The sequence below is a fragment of the Mesoplodon densirostris genome, chromosome 2, assembly GCF_025265405.1.
Source record: "Mesoplodon densirostris isolate mMesDen1 chromosome 2, mMesDen1 primary haplotype, whole genome shotgun sequence".
NCBI classification, from domain to species: domain Eukaryota; kingdom Metazoa; phylum Chordata; class Mammalia; order Artiodactyla; family Ziphiidae; genus Mesoplodon; species Mesoplodon densirostris.
The window spans coordinates 88219476-88239539 of NC_082662.1; the positions used below are offsets into that span (position 1 = coordinate 88219476).

The window sequence follows — 20064 nt, forward strand, 5'->3', positions numbered from 1 at the left end:
CCCAGCAATCCCACTACTGGGCATATACCCTGAGAAAACCATAATTCAGAAAGAGTCATGTACCAAAATGTTTCTTGCAGCTCTATTTACAATAGCCAGGACATGGAAGCAACCTAAGTGTCCATCAACAGATGAATGGATAAAGAAGATGTGGCACATATATACAATGGAATATTACTCGGTCATAAAAAGGAACGAAACTGAGTTATTTGTAGTGAGGTGGATGGACCTAGAGACTGTCATACAGAGTGAAGTAAGTCAGAAAGAGAAAAACAGATACTGTATGCTAACACATATATATGGAATCTAAAAAAAAAAAAAAAAGAAGAAAGAAAATGGTCAGAAGAACCTAGGGGTAAGAAGGGAATAAAGACACAGACCTACTAGAGCATGGACTTGAGGACATGGGGAGGGGGAAGGGTAAGCTGGGACAAAGTGAGAGAGTGGCATGGACATACATACACTAACAAATGTAAAATAGATAGCTAGTGGGAAGCAGCCACATAGCACATGGTGATCACCTCGGTGCCCTGTGACCACCTAGAGGGGTGGGATAGGGAGGGTGGAAGGGAGGGAGATGCAAGAGGAAAGAGATATGGGGACATATGTATATGTATAGCTGATTCACTTTGTTATAAAGCAGAAACTAACACACCATTGTAAAACAATTATACTCCAATAAAGATGTTTTAAAAAAATAAATTACATAAATAAATAAATAAATAAATAATAAGTAAAATAAAATGGTGCTCCAGAAAAAATTCCTATGATTACAAGACTATCTCCACCTTGGATTTTGGAAAAGTCTGAAAGGACAGTGTGGATGGAGAAAATCCTGGAGAATAAAGTTGACATTTTTAACTCAGTCATGAACCAGTGGTGACTCTGATATTTTAGTGAGATTAATCTGTAATGTGGTTAGTCTATATGTGACAAATTACCTATTGACTACAGTTATAATTCTTTCCTAGAATAGAGACTCCAAATATGTTCAGGCATTCTAAAGCAAATCAAATTCATAATACTGATTTGGATAAAATGAGTAATTTATCTTTCTATAAATACATTTGGTTCTTGTTCTCAGAACCAATACCCTTTATAAGGCATTATCTTCCTTAACGTTAAAATCTGAGAAGTCTGTGGTACATGTATCCAGCTGATGTTTCATCTAAGATTAGTCACCAGTCACCTGTTAGAATGAAATGATTTTAAATGTCATTTTTAGTAAGTTAACTAATTATTAACTCTAAATAATGCTTACATTAGAGCTCTTTTAAGAAATAAATGGAAATCTCTTTGTTCTACTGCCTTCATAGCAGAATGAGTTAACTATAAATATTATCTATATCTATATCTATATCTATAGATATAGATATCTTTGAATGCAGCTTGTAAATTTGACTTATGGAAAATTCCAAATGTCTCTAATTAACACATTCTCCTAATTAATATCCATATATTTTGTGAAGAGTATCTAGTATTTGGATATGTAAGACTTAGCACATTCCACTGTTACTAGTTAAATACAGTACCTTTCAAAGATATTAACCCTGAGAATAAGAAGCACTTGTGTATTGACAAAGATAAACTTCTCATTGTATCCAAATCAGTATTATAAAATAATTTTCTTTTACTTTGAATGTCTGTACTAGAAAAAGCAACTATGGGCAACCCAGAAATTTTTAAATGTGCATCTCACAATCTGAATAACATTTTAATGATTTAAACTAGGAGACTGCACATTAACAGCTACATCTTCTAAAATTTGTTGCATGACAACTCCATATTTTCTGATGGTTCCATTTTACCTCCTCAGGGACAGCTCTTATATGAACAAAGCCTTTTCTGAAGACGATGAACACTCGGCGGGCTCCACAACGTAAAGCAGATGTTGCACAGTCGAAAGCTGTGTCTCCAGCTCCGAGTACAATCACGGCTCCCCGTATCGATGGCAATGGAGAGTGACAGGCACACATTCCTGAATGATGAAAGGAAAACCCCATTTTCAAGTAGAGAAACCATTTCTGCATGACAGCTCAAAAGATACTCGTACTCAAAGCAGTGTAAAATTGCATCTTGCAGTTTTCGAGGATGGAGTGTCACTATCAAATTATTCTGCTTCATTGAAAGACAGTTTTATTCCCACTTTAAAAATATGCTCATACATGTAATTTCATAGTCAATACCTTTAACTTCTTTTTTTCCTTCTAGAAGGATAGATATAACACATTTTGAAGAGTGTGGGTCATAATAAACTGGAATCAATCAATTTAAACTCTCTGTCAAAGTTGTGATATGTATTTTTAACTTATTGTCATTAAATTTGTTTGTTAGAAGAAAAAAGTGATCCTTGTGATCTGAGTTAATAATTTGTAGTATTTCATTAAAACCTTTTATTTAGAAATCATCTTATAAGATTTCTAACATATAGCCCTGCTGTAGAGTATATTTAGTAAGCTTTGAAAATTAACATGCTGAATATGTTCCCTTTATGTAACTGAAGAATTTCTGAGAACTATTTTCTTGAAATAGTTAAAATAAAACTTTCTCCCTTTTACTGCTTTTTTCCTGGCTTTGTTTGTAAAACTGAGCAGTAAAAGAAATATGACTCTCCAAGTGAACATTTCTCAACAGCATTTATATGAATATTTGATGTCCATATGAAGATTCTTTAAAAAGTAAAATGCAGGTGTTCGCTATGTATTAGGTAACACTGTATTATTGGATTAAATAAAACTGTTGACAAGATAAATTGCTATAATTTTTGAAATGGCACCACAGATAGCATAATCATTTTGCTTGAAAGAGTTTGTATTTGGGATTACATAATTAGCCTTTTGTAATTCTCAAATACATGCTATGTGTACAGTGATCTTCCCTAGCAAGCATCGTGTTCTCTTGGAAGGAAGAGGACGAAGATGGTACACAACTTTAGCTGTAAAGTTCTACAGATTGATCTAAGAGAGAAAGTTTCTTATCTTTTTCAATTTTAGGAGAATAAATGTAGATTCTTATCTTTTCCATATGTAATTGATGTTAGAATATCTGAAGTTCAGAATTCTTTAAAAATATATATTTAAAGGAGTTTGACTATCGGGTTTTAGGGAATATATTATAGCTTCTTTAACACTCAGATGATGATTCTAGCCCAGTCAAAGCAGAGGACGGGCATAGCTTCCAGTTGTTCTTCCTTTGGTGTGTGAAGTGATTTCACACAGAGACTAGGTATTAGGGTATCCATCAAAGTGTTTTGTTTTAATTTCATAAAACTGTGGTTCAAGAAGAGACTGAATCTTTCAGCTGGTGTGGATACAAATCATGGAAGACATGATCACTTGTCCTATTTTAAACAACAAAAAAAACAGTTCCCAAAGTGAAGTTCCTGCCTTTTCTTTTAAGAACATCTTCTGATGTTTGTTAAGGACACTCTTATTTTGAAGCAACTTTTCATAATGCAGTTTAGACCTGCATAAACACAGTGAAAAATCCTTATGATGATGTTTGATTGGGAGGATGGACAAATAGATGATTCTGGCTAACAGTAATGTCAGATTTTTTTTTTTTTCATTTTACATTGGTGTTAGAAAGGATGAATTGGAGATCTGGACAATTTCCTACTGAGCCTGGACTTAATATACATTCATAATACACATAACAACATAGGTAACATTAGGAACAGAAGACAATATGTGATACCTGCTTTACTGCTTTTGGCTACAAGTGGCAGAAAGTCTTTGGATGTATAAAACCCCTGGTCCTGTGTCAGGCCTTGGAAGATGTGATCCTTTTTGGGTTCTGGCAAACCTAAGTAAAAAAATTTATAAAATATCATTAGCAGGTCGGAATGACTTTTCCTACTGACTATTAGAAAGAAAGTAGAAAGCTGTAATCATTAAGATAATGTGGTTCTTAGAGGAAAAAAATCTATAAGCAAATTAACATAAAAGAATGTACATAACACAATGTAACAGACCTCAGAGTATACCTTTAATACATAACTAAGAATACATCATAAATCACACATTCATGTGCACATGTACATGTACAGAAACATGTATACTCACATATAGTGTTAAGGGGAAAATCCGGTTATATTCTTTCCTCATGTCATAAATAAAAATAAATTTCTGGTGTATTAAAGTGCTAAATATAAAAAATTCATCACAAAACCTAAAAGAAAATATCTAGTTTTATCTAGTTCCTGAATATGGAAGGTCTTTCTAAGGGGAGGGGAGAAAGACTAAAAAATTTTGAAGGAAAAAAAAAGTATTTTACCACAAAAATTCAGCTAGGTTTACACTTCAGGAATATTATAAACAAATTAAATGCCAAGTGATTAGCTAGAAGAATATTTTAACAAATAAAATGTCTTTTCTATATAAAGACATTTCTCAGTTTTAATGAGGAACATATTAACTTTTCAATAGAAGCATAAACAAAAGGTAACAAAAATTGGGATAACAAAAAATGTAAAAAGTTTATTAGCACCAAAAATCTTAAATCCCCTAGTAATTTAAGAACTGTAAGTTAAAACAATGAGATATTGATTTCTCCTCTATTAAAAAGTAAAGGGTTTAAGAGAATTACACTATATGGCAAGGTTAAAGATGTGATTTGTTATGCTCTTTTGGTACAAACTGGTGCCTAATTCTAAAAAAACAGTTTTGAATCTATCATAAGAAAATACTAAGACATGCAAATAAAGGTTTGATGTACAAAAATGGTCAGTGCAAAAAAAAAGATAAGAGAGAGAGAGAGAAAGGGTGGGGGAATATCAAAATGCCAACAGAATGAATAATCCAGTTTTACTTTAAGAGATGAAAATCATGACAGAACAAAATGCAGCCATTAAAATAAACATTTGAAAAATGTGGTAACAGACTGTAGTGAAAATATAGTATTAAATAAACTAGCAGGACATAAAACACTGTGTATAGTATGATTTAAGTTTTATAAAAATATATAAACTATATAATCTGAACAGTAATCATTTCTGGTGGTGGGATTGTGGATATTCTGGGTTTTTTAAAATTATTTCCTTATTTTCCAAATGTTCTATAACATGCATGTATCAACTAGTTAGGAAATAATTGCCAACATTTTGAAAAGAATATGAATAGCTGGTTAAAATGCTTTCAAACTACAAATGAAGTAAATCTGATAGCTTTCACCCCATTACAGGAAAGCTTTTCATCTCAATTCCAAAAGGGGGAAATTTATAGTTTAATGTTATTTACTATCCAAATCTCAGTCTACCAATAGGCCATTCCAGAGAAATAGGAGTTTATTTCATAGTTAAATGAAAGCCAATGGTAGCTGCTGGTAGACACACAGAATAAAAAGCATGGCCCAGGAGATGAGTTTTGTTGTGTGCAATAAGGTTGATACTATATCTGACCTGAAAACTGAAGGTGCTGGTGGATTGAGTGCATAGCCAGCAATAAACCACTGCTGTCCCTTCAAATTAAATCAAACATTTTTCTTTCCTGTCTAGCACCTCTTTCATTTACTCCCCCCCAAAAGATTTGCCCTTTGTTTTTAGGTTATTTGAAGACCACTTTTTAAAATTATTTTAATTATCTAAGAAAGTTAGGCAAGTCATTTGACTGGTCTTTGCTCTGGCTTCTCTATAAACAAAACGGGGATAATTTAATTTTTCATTTTCTGACACAGAGGAATATCCCTTAGTCTATTTGTAACACGGAAACTATTACATAAATTACATAAATGTGTATTACTATTACATAATGTAATTCTTTTCGAAGGACTGAGATGGGGGTGGTTACAGTTACATAAATATAGCTGAATATGTACTTAAAGATTCTAATGACAAAACAATTTTTCTTGAAAGCTATTAAAAGATGATTGTAGTTTAAGCTACACTTGATTAGTGAAACCAACATGTATCATTTTATATATATATATATATATATATATATATTTAAATAATAAGGACCTGTCTCCCCTTTCATATTACTATACTATAGAGATTGCATATGTTCTATGGTACTTCATTTTCCCATTTTCCTGTTAAAAAACCACAACAAGGAAAACAATGTGAAGGGTTTTGCAATTTCAAGGTGATATAATAAGCAAAAACCTGTAAGGCAGATCAAAAACAAAGCACAGAGAATATAAGTGGTGGATAAGAATTCTACAGTTTCTGGTAATGAAGTCTAAGATCCTTCCTTTACTAATTCCTAATCTGAGCTTTTTCATTACTTGCCATGGTTAAGGTAAAAGGGAGATTTACATCTGTGCTTATTTTCTATGACCCACTGCTAAAATAACTGCTATATAAAGAAAAGCAAGGCATTCGTATTAAACACACCACCTGACCCATAGAGATGACTTTTTCTCTCCTGCAAGAATTATTTCACAAGAAAAAAGCTTCGGTAAAATTTAAATTTCATTTTTTCACTTGAATCATACACTGACAAGGACAACTGAGTTTCCTGTGCTTTCACCCCACTCTGCATTTATCACTATAATGAATTTAACATTTACTGGGTCAGATTCTCCCTGTAAATGTTCAAGAGGGCACCAGCTAAATGTTCTGACCTATAGATACTGGCTTGAGGACAGGAAAAATGAGCCAGTAACTGGATGGGATGATTATGATTGGGTTATCTCTGCAGCCTATTTAGCCACACCTCAAGTCATGCTCACTTTTAGATTCCCAGTGTCCACGGAGCCCTTCTCCCCTACCTGGGTAGCAGATCATCTATTAGGACCATGTATCTGAAGCTCTGCTCACATACTCTTTGGCAGTCCAGCCCAGCTGGCAGAAGTACCCTATTCTCTGCTAACTATGATGCTGCTGGGTGATTAGGAACAGGGTCTTTGTCATCAGACAGAGTTTGGTGTGAGTTCTACCTCTCCCATTTATCTGATTGTGATCTTCTGTAAGTTCCTATGACGGTTAGTTTTATGTGTACATAGCTAAGTACACACATCAAATTATCCAATCAAACACTAATCCAGGTATTACTGTGAAGGCATTTTATAGATGTGGTTAATATCTATAATCAGTTGATTTTAAGTAAAGGAGATTACCTCAATAATCTGTATAAGCTCCATCCAATCAGTCCAAAGGTCTTAAGAAAAAACTGAGGTTTCCTTAAGGAAGAAGAAATTCTGTCTGTCTGCTGGCCTGGCCTACAGATTTTAGATTTGACAGCTCCCGCAACTGCATAAGCCAATTCCTTGAAATAAATCATACCACTCACTCAATCTATCTACCTATGTATTTATCTATTTTATATATGTCTTAAAGGCTTTATCTTTCTAGAGAGCCCTGAAACAATTCATTAATTGTTCTGATCTTCTACCTCTGCATTTCTAAAACAGAGGTAATAATTATATTTCTCTTCTCTCATAGATGTGCGACTTAAAGGAATATTTATCTATCTATCTATCTGTCTATCTATCCATCCATATATATATATATAAAGCTTTGGGACCTGGCACATAGTGAATGCTCAATAAACACTATCTATTAATATTAAGATAGGTTTATTATTCTTTAGTTTATAATTTTTTTTTCAAATTCCACATCTTGTGGCCAGGAAGAATAAATCTTAAATCAAAGTAAAGTATTAAAACCTTAGCAAATTTAAACAAAGTGCTACAAAAGAAGAAAAATGAAGCAACCTTAAGTGAAATATGAAAGATAATGAAACTTGCAAATACCCATCTATCAAAGGAAGATTTCCCTGAGAGTAGGTGGCATATTAATAAATAAGGTATGTGTCTATACCAGGATGATTTCAAAATGACACTGAAATGACTTTTTAATTCACCTTTCAGTGGGAAGAAGGAGGTTTATGAATAAAGAGGAATTGACAAAGATTTGACAAAGAAAACAGCTCAGGGTAATATACATATAGTGTTCTTTGTCTTTCAAGAAGGCCAGATAGCTTCTTTGTTCCCCTAGAATAGTTACTGAAGTTTTTGGTGTTTCAGCATGCATTTATACAAAGGAACACCTTCATAAGACGTACTGAAAGCTAATCATTTTCAAGTTCTCCAAAAAGAAAAGAAAGAAATAAAATGTTGCTTATACTACAGAAAATCTAACTTAACATGTATTGATTACTTATAGGCACTGTTCTAAGTGCCTGACATATAGGTAGGTGATTTTTATATACTAACTCATTTAATTCTCAAAACAACTCTAAAAGACAACTCGCATTATTATCTGCATTTTAGATATGAGGAAACTGAGGCACATAAAGATTAAGTAACTTTGCTGAAGGTCACAGACAAGTATGTAGTAATGCCAACTTCTAACCTGGATGGTCTGGCTGTAGAGTGTATGCTTTAACTTCAAAGTGCTGGCTTTGCCATGTATAAGGTTATAATTAAGCCCTGTTATAATGTGTTGCTACATAACAAGTGATGTCTAAAGTAATCATTCAACATATATGTATTAAGTTTCACTGTAAGGCTATGGATACGCATACAACACAGAATGTTCCAATCTATTTTTTTTTTTTTTTTTTTTTTTTGCTCTATGTGGACTTCTCACTGCTGTGGTCTCTCCCATTGCGGAGCACAGGCTCCAGACGCACAGGCTCAGCGGCCATGGCTCACGGGCCCAGCCGCTCCACGGCATGTGGAATCTTCCCAGACCGGGGCACGAACCCGTGTCCCCTGCATCGGCAGGCGGACTCTCAACCACTGCGCCACCAGGGAAGCCCAGAATGTTCCAATCTAGTGGTAGAGAAAAGACTGGCTGCTTCTCTGGGCTGCATCTTTGTTTTGCGATTCTTTTCTCTAGCACAATTCCTCTCTAAAATGTCTTCCTTCTTAACTGCATTCCCCTTGGGTATCTGCTGGTTATTTTTCAATATGTGATATTCTTTGAAATCTGTATCTTTGCTTTGTTTCCAAAGCACCTCCCTCTGAAACAACTACAGAATAAACAACAGCAGTGTATTTAGTAAATTCTTTGTACTCATATTAAGTTCTGCACAACTTCAATTAACATTAACAAGATATTAAATATTCTGTTTTGTGTTATCATCTAGTAAGTAACAGATGAGGAATAAGTTTCTAAGGCTGAGTCTTCATAGCTATTGTAGGACGTGTTTAAGAATTTCTCAGATTTTATAATGCCTGCATGTGTTACTTCACTGGGTCAACTCATTCAGTGTTAATTGAATTGAGCAACAATTTGTGTGATGCCTCTCATTCTTGAAGGCATTTACTTGAATGACAGCTAAGCCGTCATGCGGAAGATGGTGATCAGACAGACGTGTCACGGGAGACAGCCTCACACATCCCATCGAAGTGGAGAAGACAGCACAGAACATTGTGAGACTGCCTCAGGTTCCTGGCTTATGGAAATGGGCAATGTTCTAGTATTCTGAACTCTCTCTGAGGTATACTGTTTTGTTATTTCACACAAGTGCTTTTTCAATAAGATTTTAGTAGACATATAAAATCCCTCTGATTATGTCCTACTCTTAAGTTTACTGGCTGAGCACAGCAAAATGTAGTTGATGGCAAATGTCCTAAGTTTTTCACTTTTCCAAGTACTTTTGTGTCTGAGATTTTGTTGTCTTCTCAAAGAAGAAAGCACGTTGTGTGATCTCGGTCCTCATTGCTAAGCCTGGTTTGGGGAATGGTGCTGCATGAGGAAGAATATTAACATGTGAAGATTAAACATGGATTCATTAAACAAACCCTCACTAAGGGACACGAGGCTATCTACCACAGCTATGCAGTTGTGTCTTTGTAAGAAATGTCCCTGTGTAACCATTGTTTTTCTTTATTTTTGTTTATTAAATCTTTTAAAAATATCTTAATGCCAACTGACTTATTTCTATCATTTGTAAATACAGTGTACTAAATAAGAGTGAAACCTCTAAGTCAGACTTTCTGTGTTAAAATTCTCATTCTAGCTCTTACTAGCCATTGACCTTGGGCAAGTAAATTATTCTTTCTGGGCAGCAGCAGCCTCATCATGGAATTGTTAGGAGAGTAAAATGAAAACAATATATGTAAAGCTCTTTGCATAGATGTGAAATAAATGTTTCCTTTTATTTGCATTCTCTCCCTAAAAGCCTTTGTTTGATACAATGAAAGGATACATTAGGATAGACATAAATTAAATGTTCATCTAATCCATCATATACACAATTCACACTGTTGGCACATTTAAGTGGTCAGTGTTGGACAGATTGGTTAGAATGAAAGGCTGTGGTAAGACAAGGGTATTCCTCTAACCTCATTCATTCTACAGACTACAATGGATGCAAACCATATGTGCTTCAAGACCAGGAAATAGCAACGTTAAGACCCTCTGTTGGTTAAGGCATCATTCAAATTGCAGCAGTTAGTTAACATCCTGCCTGAGAGAACACTGACCTAGGAGTCTGGAGAACTGGGTTCTAGTCTCATTATATCCCCTTTCTAGCTGTACTTGGGTAAAATTACTTTTAATACTGTGGCTGTCAAATTCCTTTATTTTATCTAATTATGTTTTATTAAGGTATAATTGACATATATTAGTTTCAGGTGTACAACATAAAGATTCAGTATTTGTATATATTGCAAAATGATTACCACAGTAAGTCGAGTTAACTGCCTTGATTGGAACGAAGATATCTCTGACTTATGTACAGGGTTGCTCTGAACTGAGGTGGAAAAGTACACATAAAAGCACTCTGGTAAATCTAAAACAACATTCAAATGTAAGTCATTATTACTGTCTTGGGTAAAATATAAAAACTATGGAAAATAAAGACTCACATTATAAAAGATTCATAGTATACACTTTCACAAACAGAAGATACTGCAATTAATCATAAGAAGATATTTAAATGGCTGTACATAGATATGTAAATGTAGGTATAACTCATAAATACATGTATTATGGATATATGTGTTTATATACTTACTAGAAAAAGTAAACTATTTCGATATCAAGGCCAAACAGTTGAAATTACAATATGGAAATAAAATATTCTTTTCAAGGGCCTAAGCATTCCACAATTTCACAATGGATTATAAAGTTCTTCATCTGTCACTTAAAGATCACTTATATGACTCAAAGGATTTACTTCCAAGGGAAAACAGTGCCGTAAGGTTTATCATTCTAAGATCTATATATGGATTAGAAAGAGAACAGATCAATGATGCCCTATTGTGATTCTTTTCTCAATAAAACTCCCCATCTTTTTCTGACAACCCACTGTAAATGCGTTTAGCTCTTGGGTGTTCAGACTGAATTCAGAAAGAGTGGAGTGATTCAATATAACACATATGAAATCAGATCACCATATATCACAATAGTATTCATTTCATTGATTTTTCAAATCCCCATTAAATATCTGTTCTGTATAACTGCTCTCTAGTCTCTCTCTCTCTCTCTCTATGTGACCACAAGCATTAATTGTATGGATCACATAATTCGTTAGAGCATAACAAGATGAAGAGCTTTTAAAAAATGTTATGAATGAAATCACCATCTCAAATCATATTTTTTCCCATTACACAAGGTATTTTTCTGTACAGAAACATATAACAATAATGACATCCAGGCCTAAGAGGAGTAAAGAACACTCATACAATTTTGAAAATCGGAGAGACACTGAACTAAGATCTTCTTTTTGTATTTAATTATGAAAACAGTATAATTTTAAAAGCATTGGAGAAGAGAATAAAGTAAACAAATGTAATAATTCCTATGAAGTTACAAACGTATTTCAGTTTGCTTTTATGATTTCATGTAGAAAATATGTATAAGTTCTATTATACCAACGAGATCAGTTCATAAAATTTCATATTAGAACTTAATATCAGGCTCCAATTTAGAGTTTGTATGGGTGACAGACAATATAAACATATTAATAAAGCAATGTGTTCACAAGATCAACACATATGAAGTAAACTGAATCTAAGTGGTTAAAATTCTTCTAGAGGATTTTTAATCTGTAATAAAATATCTAGCAATTTCATATAACAAAATGAGAATAAGGTTCACTACGCATTTGTAGTCTCATAATTTTTACTCCTTTTACACATGTGGAAAAAATAGAGAGAGAGAGAGAGAGACCTTATTTTAATTAATAAAATATTTTCCAAGAACTCAAAGATGGATAAAATATCCTTGAGTGTTTTCTACTTTCCTGATAAATAACTTCTATATTCAGGATCCACCTTATCTATTGTTCTTTCTACATAAAGGGACATATGAAGGAAACAAAACAACAAAATCCTGGACCAAAAAACAGAAGATGAACTATTTTTCTTTATATTTTTGTAATCCAATTTTCTTGTAATTAGCAGAAGTTATTTTACTAACTAAAATTTAATTTTAATATAAAAATAAGATCTCATTAAAATCCCTCTTCTAGAAAACCTATGTTAATGTAATTTTCTTTTTCTGCCACAAAATTATACATATCCCTTTGATTTTTGGTATTATTTATTAAAGTGTGCTTTATCTCTTGGGCCTTTTCTATTTGTTTTCCTCCCTTCTCTTTTCTCTGTTTCTCATTCTCATTTGGCTTTTGCTATAAAACAATTTCCTTCAATTTTAATCCTCACATCATGAAGTAAGGGTAAGCAAAAAAATTCAAAGAATATGCCTCAGGCGAAGATTTTTTTTTTCTTAATGACTGGAATTCTTAGATGGTGTTAGAAAATTACTATTTAGGACTATGTAAGTATACTATATTCCAAAGTAAAGAAATCATTAATAATAAAATACTAAAAAGGAACAGTTATATTACAAAATAAATCTACCAGGCTTACAAAGAAAAAAAATTTGCTACAGCTACCTGCTGTGGAGATGAGGCAGTAATCCCAACAGCAGGAAATAAAAGAGAAGAGAGGAGAAAAATACAAAAGCACAGACATTAAAAAAGTAATTAAAACACTTATCTCCATCGACATACATTACGAAAAAAAACCCTCAACCAACCACCTAACACCATACTTTATTGAACTGCACAGCAGGAAACAGCATTAAAGCTGCCACCGTAAACACACATTCTGTAGAAGGGAGAACACCCCTTTAAAAATGTAATCTCAAAAGTATTACTAATGTGTTAATCACCAGTAAATGTACCATACATTCACTGTATTGTATTAGTTACTTTCTCAAAGGTATTTATTAATTGTACTTCTAAATTTTTTACTCAAATAAATTCTTAAATATACATACTGGTAACCTGTTTATTTGTAATCGTTGTAATGAATTTTACAGCTATATTGTGAGGCTAAAATATTCTGTATATCAAAAACTTTATGTAAAATTTTTTAATATAACATGCATTTATAATAGATAATGCAGTTAAACTGTTTTCTTTAAAGCCAAACTAATCTTTGCTATAGTACTGAAATAAAAAGAGTGAAACACAATGCAAGAGTTGAGGTCATGGATTAAAACTGAAATAAAAGCTAAGAATCATTCTGAATTACCCAAGTATGCTCTGGCCTTCAGAGCTCTACAAAGTGAAACAATACACGTCTGAGGAAGCAAGTGGCAGGCCTTAAAATAAAGACCATGCACCAAATGTGCTTGGTGACTCTCTCAGCTGCTGAAACTTGTTTTTGCATCTACCTGATTCTCCCCAGGCATGTATGTGAAACAATGGAGAGCTCCCTGATTCAGAATCAAAAGATTTCTAATGGACTCCTGACCTTTACTTTTTAGCTATTAGCTATAAGCTCATGCCTAAGTCATTAAATTTTAAACCTCAGTTTTCTCATCTTTAAAATTAGATGAATTACAAAAATGCATTTCCTTATAGAACTGTTATGTGGACAAGTAAGCATAGTACAGCTCTATATTGCTGAAACAACTTAATTTTACACGTAGAAAATATAGATATTGGTTTTGCTACCATATAATTCTTTTATCTTTTAATTATGCATTTTGTTCTTTACTCAAATGATACATTTCTGTGCAAATCTATTTATCTTATTCTAAGTCACTACTGGGGTTTTTATAAATCTTACAAGAAAATACTTAACTTAGTAGATTTTTTCAAGAAATGTGTATTCAATAAGAAAAATATTAAATTATTTCCATGATTAAATATACTTGGAATGTGCTCAGTATTACAGATACATTGCTGAGTTAGAGTCTTGAAACTAGAATACTTTTCTAGGAATTCAGAAAATTCCACAAAGTAATCACTTTCCAAAGACACTCTTGATGGATAGACATGGTCAACCATTTCAGAAACATATGGTTGACCTTGAACCTCAGTTTGTTCATCCACAAAATAGGCAGATTATCTAGAATCCAAATTCTGAAACTTGCCTGTGATTTTCAAGGAATCCAAGACGATGGAAACGTATCTTTGTACATGTGTGCATTTTATTGTGTATGTGTACAGGGGGTCCATACCTTTCATTATACCCGCTACGGAGCCTGTGACTCAAAAATGGTTAAAGAATCACATTCACTAAGATTAATTCAACTATACCATATCACTTATCCAGCTGCCATTCCAAGTGCATGGAGTGTGGTCTCAAATGCCAAAATGCAATGAAATTATCCACACCTGACAACTGTTACACACCATGAATAAATACCGTTTTATATAAGAATTTGTAAATATATTAAGGTCTGGTAAAATAAAGTTATAGTTTTGATGTCAGACATAACTATGTTCATATTATTACTCCACTATATATTGGCTGTATAACCTGCACAATCACAGTTACTTAAATTTCAAGTCTCAATTTCCTTATCTATGAAATCAGGTAAATTAATTTAGATAATATATCTCAATAATATGATAAATGCTTACCACAGTGACTAGCATGTGGTAAATACTAGTAAATGAATTGGCTTTTATGTATTTTAACTTCCAAAATCCTATTACTTTCATACTTGTACGTTCCTTGATATTTTTCTTTCTTAATACTTAACATAACTTTAATATAAAACACCACAACAACCACCGAAACTACAGATAATTTAAAAAACTTAATGCCAATTGAAATTTCCTTTCATATTGGTGATTAACCATATAAAACTAGGCAGATTCAATGTATATTCACTACATATCCAGTTCTGAAATTTCTGTTACTTAAAAAAGCCAAGCAAAACTACAGTCTATTCTGTTCAACTTTCAAATTTGGATACTAGTTGTGATTTTTTTTTTTTTCTTTTTTTTGCGGTATGCGGGCCTCTCACTGCTGTGGCCTCTCCTGTTGCGGAGCACAGGCTCCGGACGCGCAGGCCCAGAGGCCATGGCTCACGGGCCCAGCCGCTCCGCGGCACATGGGATCCTCCCAGATCGGGGCACGAACCCGCATCCCCTGCATCGGCAGGCGGACTCTCAACCACTGCGCCACCAGGGAGGCCCTAGTTGTGATTTTTAATTGTTATTAAGATAAGATGGAAATAGAAATTTTGGATGTTTCATTTATTTAAGCACTTATTCATTAATACCTATTGAGTGCCTACTGTACTTGGGATACAGAGGTACTTGGGATATTCAGAGATGAATAGCTTCCAATCTAGTGGGAGAAGAACATATAACCAGAAATAGAAGAAAGCAAGATAAGTGCTATGACAAACAGATGCATAGGTAAGTGCATAGGAGCCCTTACAAAACACAGTTCACCTCAGCTTGTGACAATGATACTTATGCTCAGTCTTGAAAGATGAATGTTTCCCATGGTAGAAAAAGAAAGAGGAAGAATGGGCAACATATACAAAGGTGTGAAGGGGTAAGAGTTCAATCTGAGTGAAACTAGGGTGTGGTCAGGGGAGCAGATAGGAGAGAGGGAAATTTGAAATTTGACAGATAGGCAGGCCCCAGACCATAAAAGGCCATGCAAGCCACACCAAGGAGTTTGGATTTTACCCAGAGGAAACACTGCAGGGAAATGATACAGTCAGCTTTGTATATTAACAAGGACAAATTGGTAGCAGTATGTAGACCTGATTTGCAGACAGTGAGAATGAAGGAACTAGATCATGTAAGGGGATGCTGCATAAATCCAGATAAGACAGGAACACTAACCTTGTACTTCTCAACCTGGATTATTAGTAACCTCCACTAACATGGCATTGCAGGGAGTGTCCACAGCCTCAGTACAAACACAGCCTACTTTCCTGGGGCAACAATTTCAATCAAAGATAAGTACTTTAAATTATGGTGTTTATATTAAGACAAAAATGGAGATGTTGAGGAATGAAATGCAAATTTCGAATAAAATTTTACTACTTCAAAGAAATTCTGTATCTGGGATTTGAAACTGTGCCTCTGGATTCCTTAGAGGTATGTTTTCACTTTCTTCTCCTATTACAGTAACTTTAATGGGGAAAAAAAAAAGGATTGATTCACACTAAGATACTGACAGTGGGGATACATACAGGAGAATAAAAACATATCCTGAAGGTCTTTAAGGGTTAATTTCATTGGATTTGGCACCTCACGGTTGAAAGGAGTAGAGGGAAAGGAAGGGTCACAGCTTCCTGTTTCGGTGGGTTCCTCAACAGTGGTGTACTTGACTGTGGCCCAGGACAGTGGAAGAGGAGCAGATGCTAGGGCAACAGTACTGTTCCACTTTGAACATATTTAATGGAGCATGGGACATCCAGTAAAGTCATTCTACAGATAATTAACAAGTAAAATTTCAAGTCTGAAGCTCATGAGAGAAATCTGGTCTGGACCAACAGATCTGAAAAGTATCAGCAAAGAGACTGTACTGGAAGCCATGAATGCTAATGAACTAATCCTGAGGAAAAGAAAGCCAACAGTGGAGTCCTAGATAACGTATCAACATTTAAAGGAAGAAAGAGGAAAAGGAGCCCAAATGGAAATTGAGGAGGGATCAGTCAGTCATGAGAGGCAGGAGAAAGCAGCATGCTGGAAGCCAAGAGAAGAGAGGTATCAGTTCAGACTTATATATATATATATATATATATATATATATATATATATATATATATGCATAAAATGTACCAAGAAACAGGTGTTTAAAGAGTACTTTTGATTTTAGGACTCATCCTTCTTGAATTTTAAGTATAGTACAAGATCACTATACTATAATTTTGGAAATAAAAGCATTAATTAATTAATTAACTGTTTTTTGAGATAATATAACTAAAGGAGATTTATTGAGAGAGAACATAAAAGAGAACAAAAACAACAAAATAGAAATATATGCATTATAGCTATGAAAATCAATTTAAATGAGGCAAATCAGAACAGGAAGAGGAAACAGGATAAACCCTATACTGACACCCACACTGCAAGGTATTCTAGTGGTAATGCCTGCCAAAGTATGAAAAGATTTTGCTAGAAGAGAAACATATCACATGCCTTTCTAGGAATCAGTATCAGTGGAGAATATATTCATACTAAAATGCATTCTTAAGAAAAATGAATTAGTCAACAATGGCAACTTTGCATTAATTAAATTCTGAGCGAATAACAGAAAATGGATGTAGCTTAGCTTATATAATATTTGTTTGATTAAAAACTGCCTTTAGGGCTTCCCTGGTGGTGCAGTGGTTGAGGGTCCGCCTGCCGATGCAGAGGACGCGGGTTCGGGGACGCGGGTTCGTGCCCCGGCCCGGGAGGATCCCGCGTGCCACGGAGCGGCTGGGCCCGTGCGCCATGGCCGCGGGGCCTGCGCGTCCGGAGCCTGTGCTCCGCGGCGGGGGAGGCCACGGCGGTGAGAGGCCCGTGTACCGCAAAAAAAAAAAAACCTGCCTTTAGGAGGGCTTCTTAAAGAATTTCGTCAAAACTGAAGCTTTGAATTAGGGAGCTGTTGTTCCACCTCTAGTAGGTTTGGAAATCCCACAAAAGGGCCCACTGATATGACGTTCACCCTGCAACAAATTTTCTGACTTCTGAAAGCAGAACCAAATAATGACTCCTAGACAGGTGAAGTACATGGCCAAGGTAGCAACACCTATGTTTGCTCTCAGTTCCCCCACCTACTTGCTGTGTGATGTGTAGCAAATTAGCCTATTTCTCTGTACCTTAGCTTTTACTTTTGTAAACTGAAGCTTTTAGCACTTCGTCCCCTGAGCTTTTCCAAGAACTCTTGAATCACGAAGCATTATACAGACATAAGAAATTTAATAATAATTGAAAATATTTTCATTACAATGGAGTCTATTACATAGACGAAGAGTATCATCTTCTCTTTTACTACTACAAGGTGAAGAAACTACAGTAACAGTGGATGGTGGATTAATCAGGGAGATCAAATTGAAATTCTGGGTTGCTCTTTGGAAATGATTTAAATTCCCTATGAACTATGCAATATACACACAATCAAAAATTAAATTATACTCAAAAGCACCTGAACCACTCTAACCATGGTATAAAAGCATATATCTTGACATCATCAATAAAAATCTTACACTTTTTAAAGTCAACATAGAATAATGAATTCTATCCCAAATGCCTGTGGTTTAATGAAGTGAGCAGTCGATGTTTGATCTTTTTTTTTTCAGTTTCTGAAATGTGATATTAGGGTCATTTCTTATAAATATTTTCAGTTTTTTTTTTTAAAGAAGTCATAGTCTACTGCTAAGCTGTTTGAGTTCTGCTGCTTAGAGCATGGTTCATGTAAAACCAATATCAGCAATTTCATCTAATCCAATAGTTGTAAATTCTAGCCACGATGAACACTTTTGTGACTCTAACTTGCTGTCTTGCCAGTGGACTCTGTAGATTATGAAGGAGAGGAGACAGAATGCAGTTCAGAAGCTCTCTTCAGCACCCCCTGTCCTAAATTCAGGCTCAACTTCATATAAGCTCAGTAGTAATAAATATTTTGAGTTAACATTTGTAGCGTGTTTTGCCACTTAACAATAATTCTTGTGTACTGGAGCTCCACAACAGCTTTATTGGCTAGGCATCTTTATGACCATTTAAAAAATGAGCAAACTGAGGTTCAAGGCAGTGAAACAAGCTTTCTGAAGTCCCATAGCTAGTAAGTGCCAAAGCCAGAATTAATCCAGCAAAAGCTCTTAAATACAGTGTTTCTTACACCATTACATAGAATATATGCTTAGGATAGTCTATAATCTTTATTATTAGGGGAAGAAAAGGAACCATAACCTAGTCTTTGAAAATTTAGCATACAATGAATGTTAATACAGTAGTTTTATTCATAAGAAAGATAAAAACATGCTTTACAGATTAGCAGGTAATTATTCACATATCCCACCTACGCTACATTTTCAAAGATTTTAGGTAAACTATGCCTACTTAAATTTAAATGATGTCTTGTAAAAAGGATTTTCTAAGCGTTATTCATTTGTTTAAAGCACAGATCTACAATGACAAACCTATCATCAATTCATTTTGTTGAAAGGGTAATAATGAAAGCGTTATTTTCCTTCTTTCACTGCGAGTCATTTGACCTATGTTAAATCAACTCTCAAATTTTCATTCATTATTTCTACATGAAGGATTTTGCCAGCTCAAAAAAGTATAAATCTTCATTTGTCAAATTTAAACTATCCCTGTCCCAGTTGCTATCAAGGCTCATAGCTCTTATCCCTTAAAAAACAGGAAAATATTGTCAAGTCACACAACCTCCCCACAACCTCAGATGACCCCTGGAATCAATAATATTTGTAACTTGTAAGTGCACAGTTAAGGAGATCAGAAGGCAAGCACTGTCCTCGTTAACCGCATTGAGCTGTGATACTACAGCCGACTCCCTTGTGTGGTCTGTGATCAATTTTAATCTCCTGACCAAGAATAAAAGAATGCAGACTCCTGATTCTGGATTCATCTTGAAAGGAGAGTATAGATTTGTATGTCTGCAGTGGGAATGAAAGATTTAATTCAACTGGCATTCCAGGAAAGAATACATCTAAACTATAATTCCTCCTCATTACCCTCACTGCTTCCAGGGTCCTCTATCGACAGAGCTAAATACTGAAAAATGTGTACACAATGGGTTAAAAAGCAAAGCTGTCTTTGTGGACATATGATCAACTGACTACCGAAACAGATTTTATAGTGATTTGTCTTATTGCTACATGATTTAAAGTGGAATCACTTTTTCTATCTTGAATTTCCTTATAAAGGTTATAATTTTGTACCAGACTTCTTT

The 20064-nt window shown here is 34.4% G+C and overlaps 1 protein-coding gene across 1 annotated transcript in view; it reads right to left on the minus strand.

Moving 5' to 3' along the window:
• DPYD (dihydropyrimidine dehydrogenase) overlaps positions 1-20064 on the minus strand; it is an 820949-nt gene that overhangs the window by 458093 nt on the left and 342792 nt on the right. Inside the window, exons 9-10 of the mRNA XM_060090168.1 lie at positions 3697-3804; positions 1809-1978 (exon numbers count right to left, since the gene is read on the minus strand). Of these exons, the coding sequence (XP_059946151.1) occupies positions 1809-1978; positions 3697-3804 (278 nt within the window). The remainder of the gene's footprint in view (positions 1-1808; positions 1979-3696; positions 3805-20064) is intronic.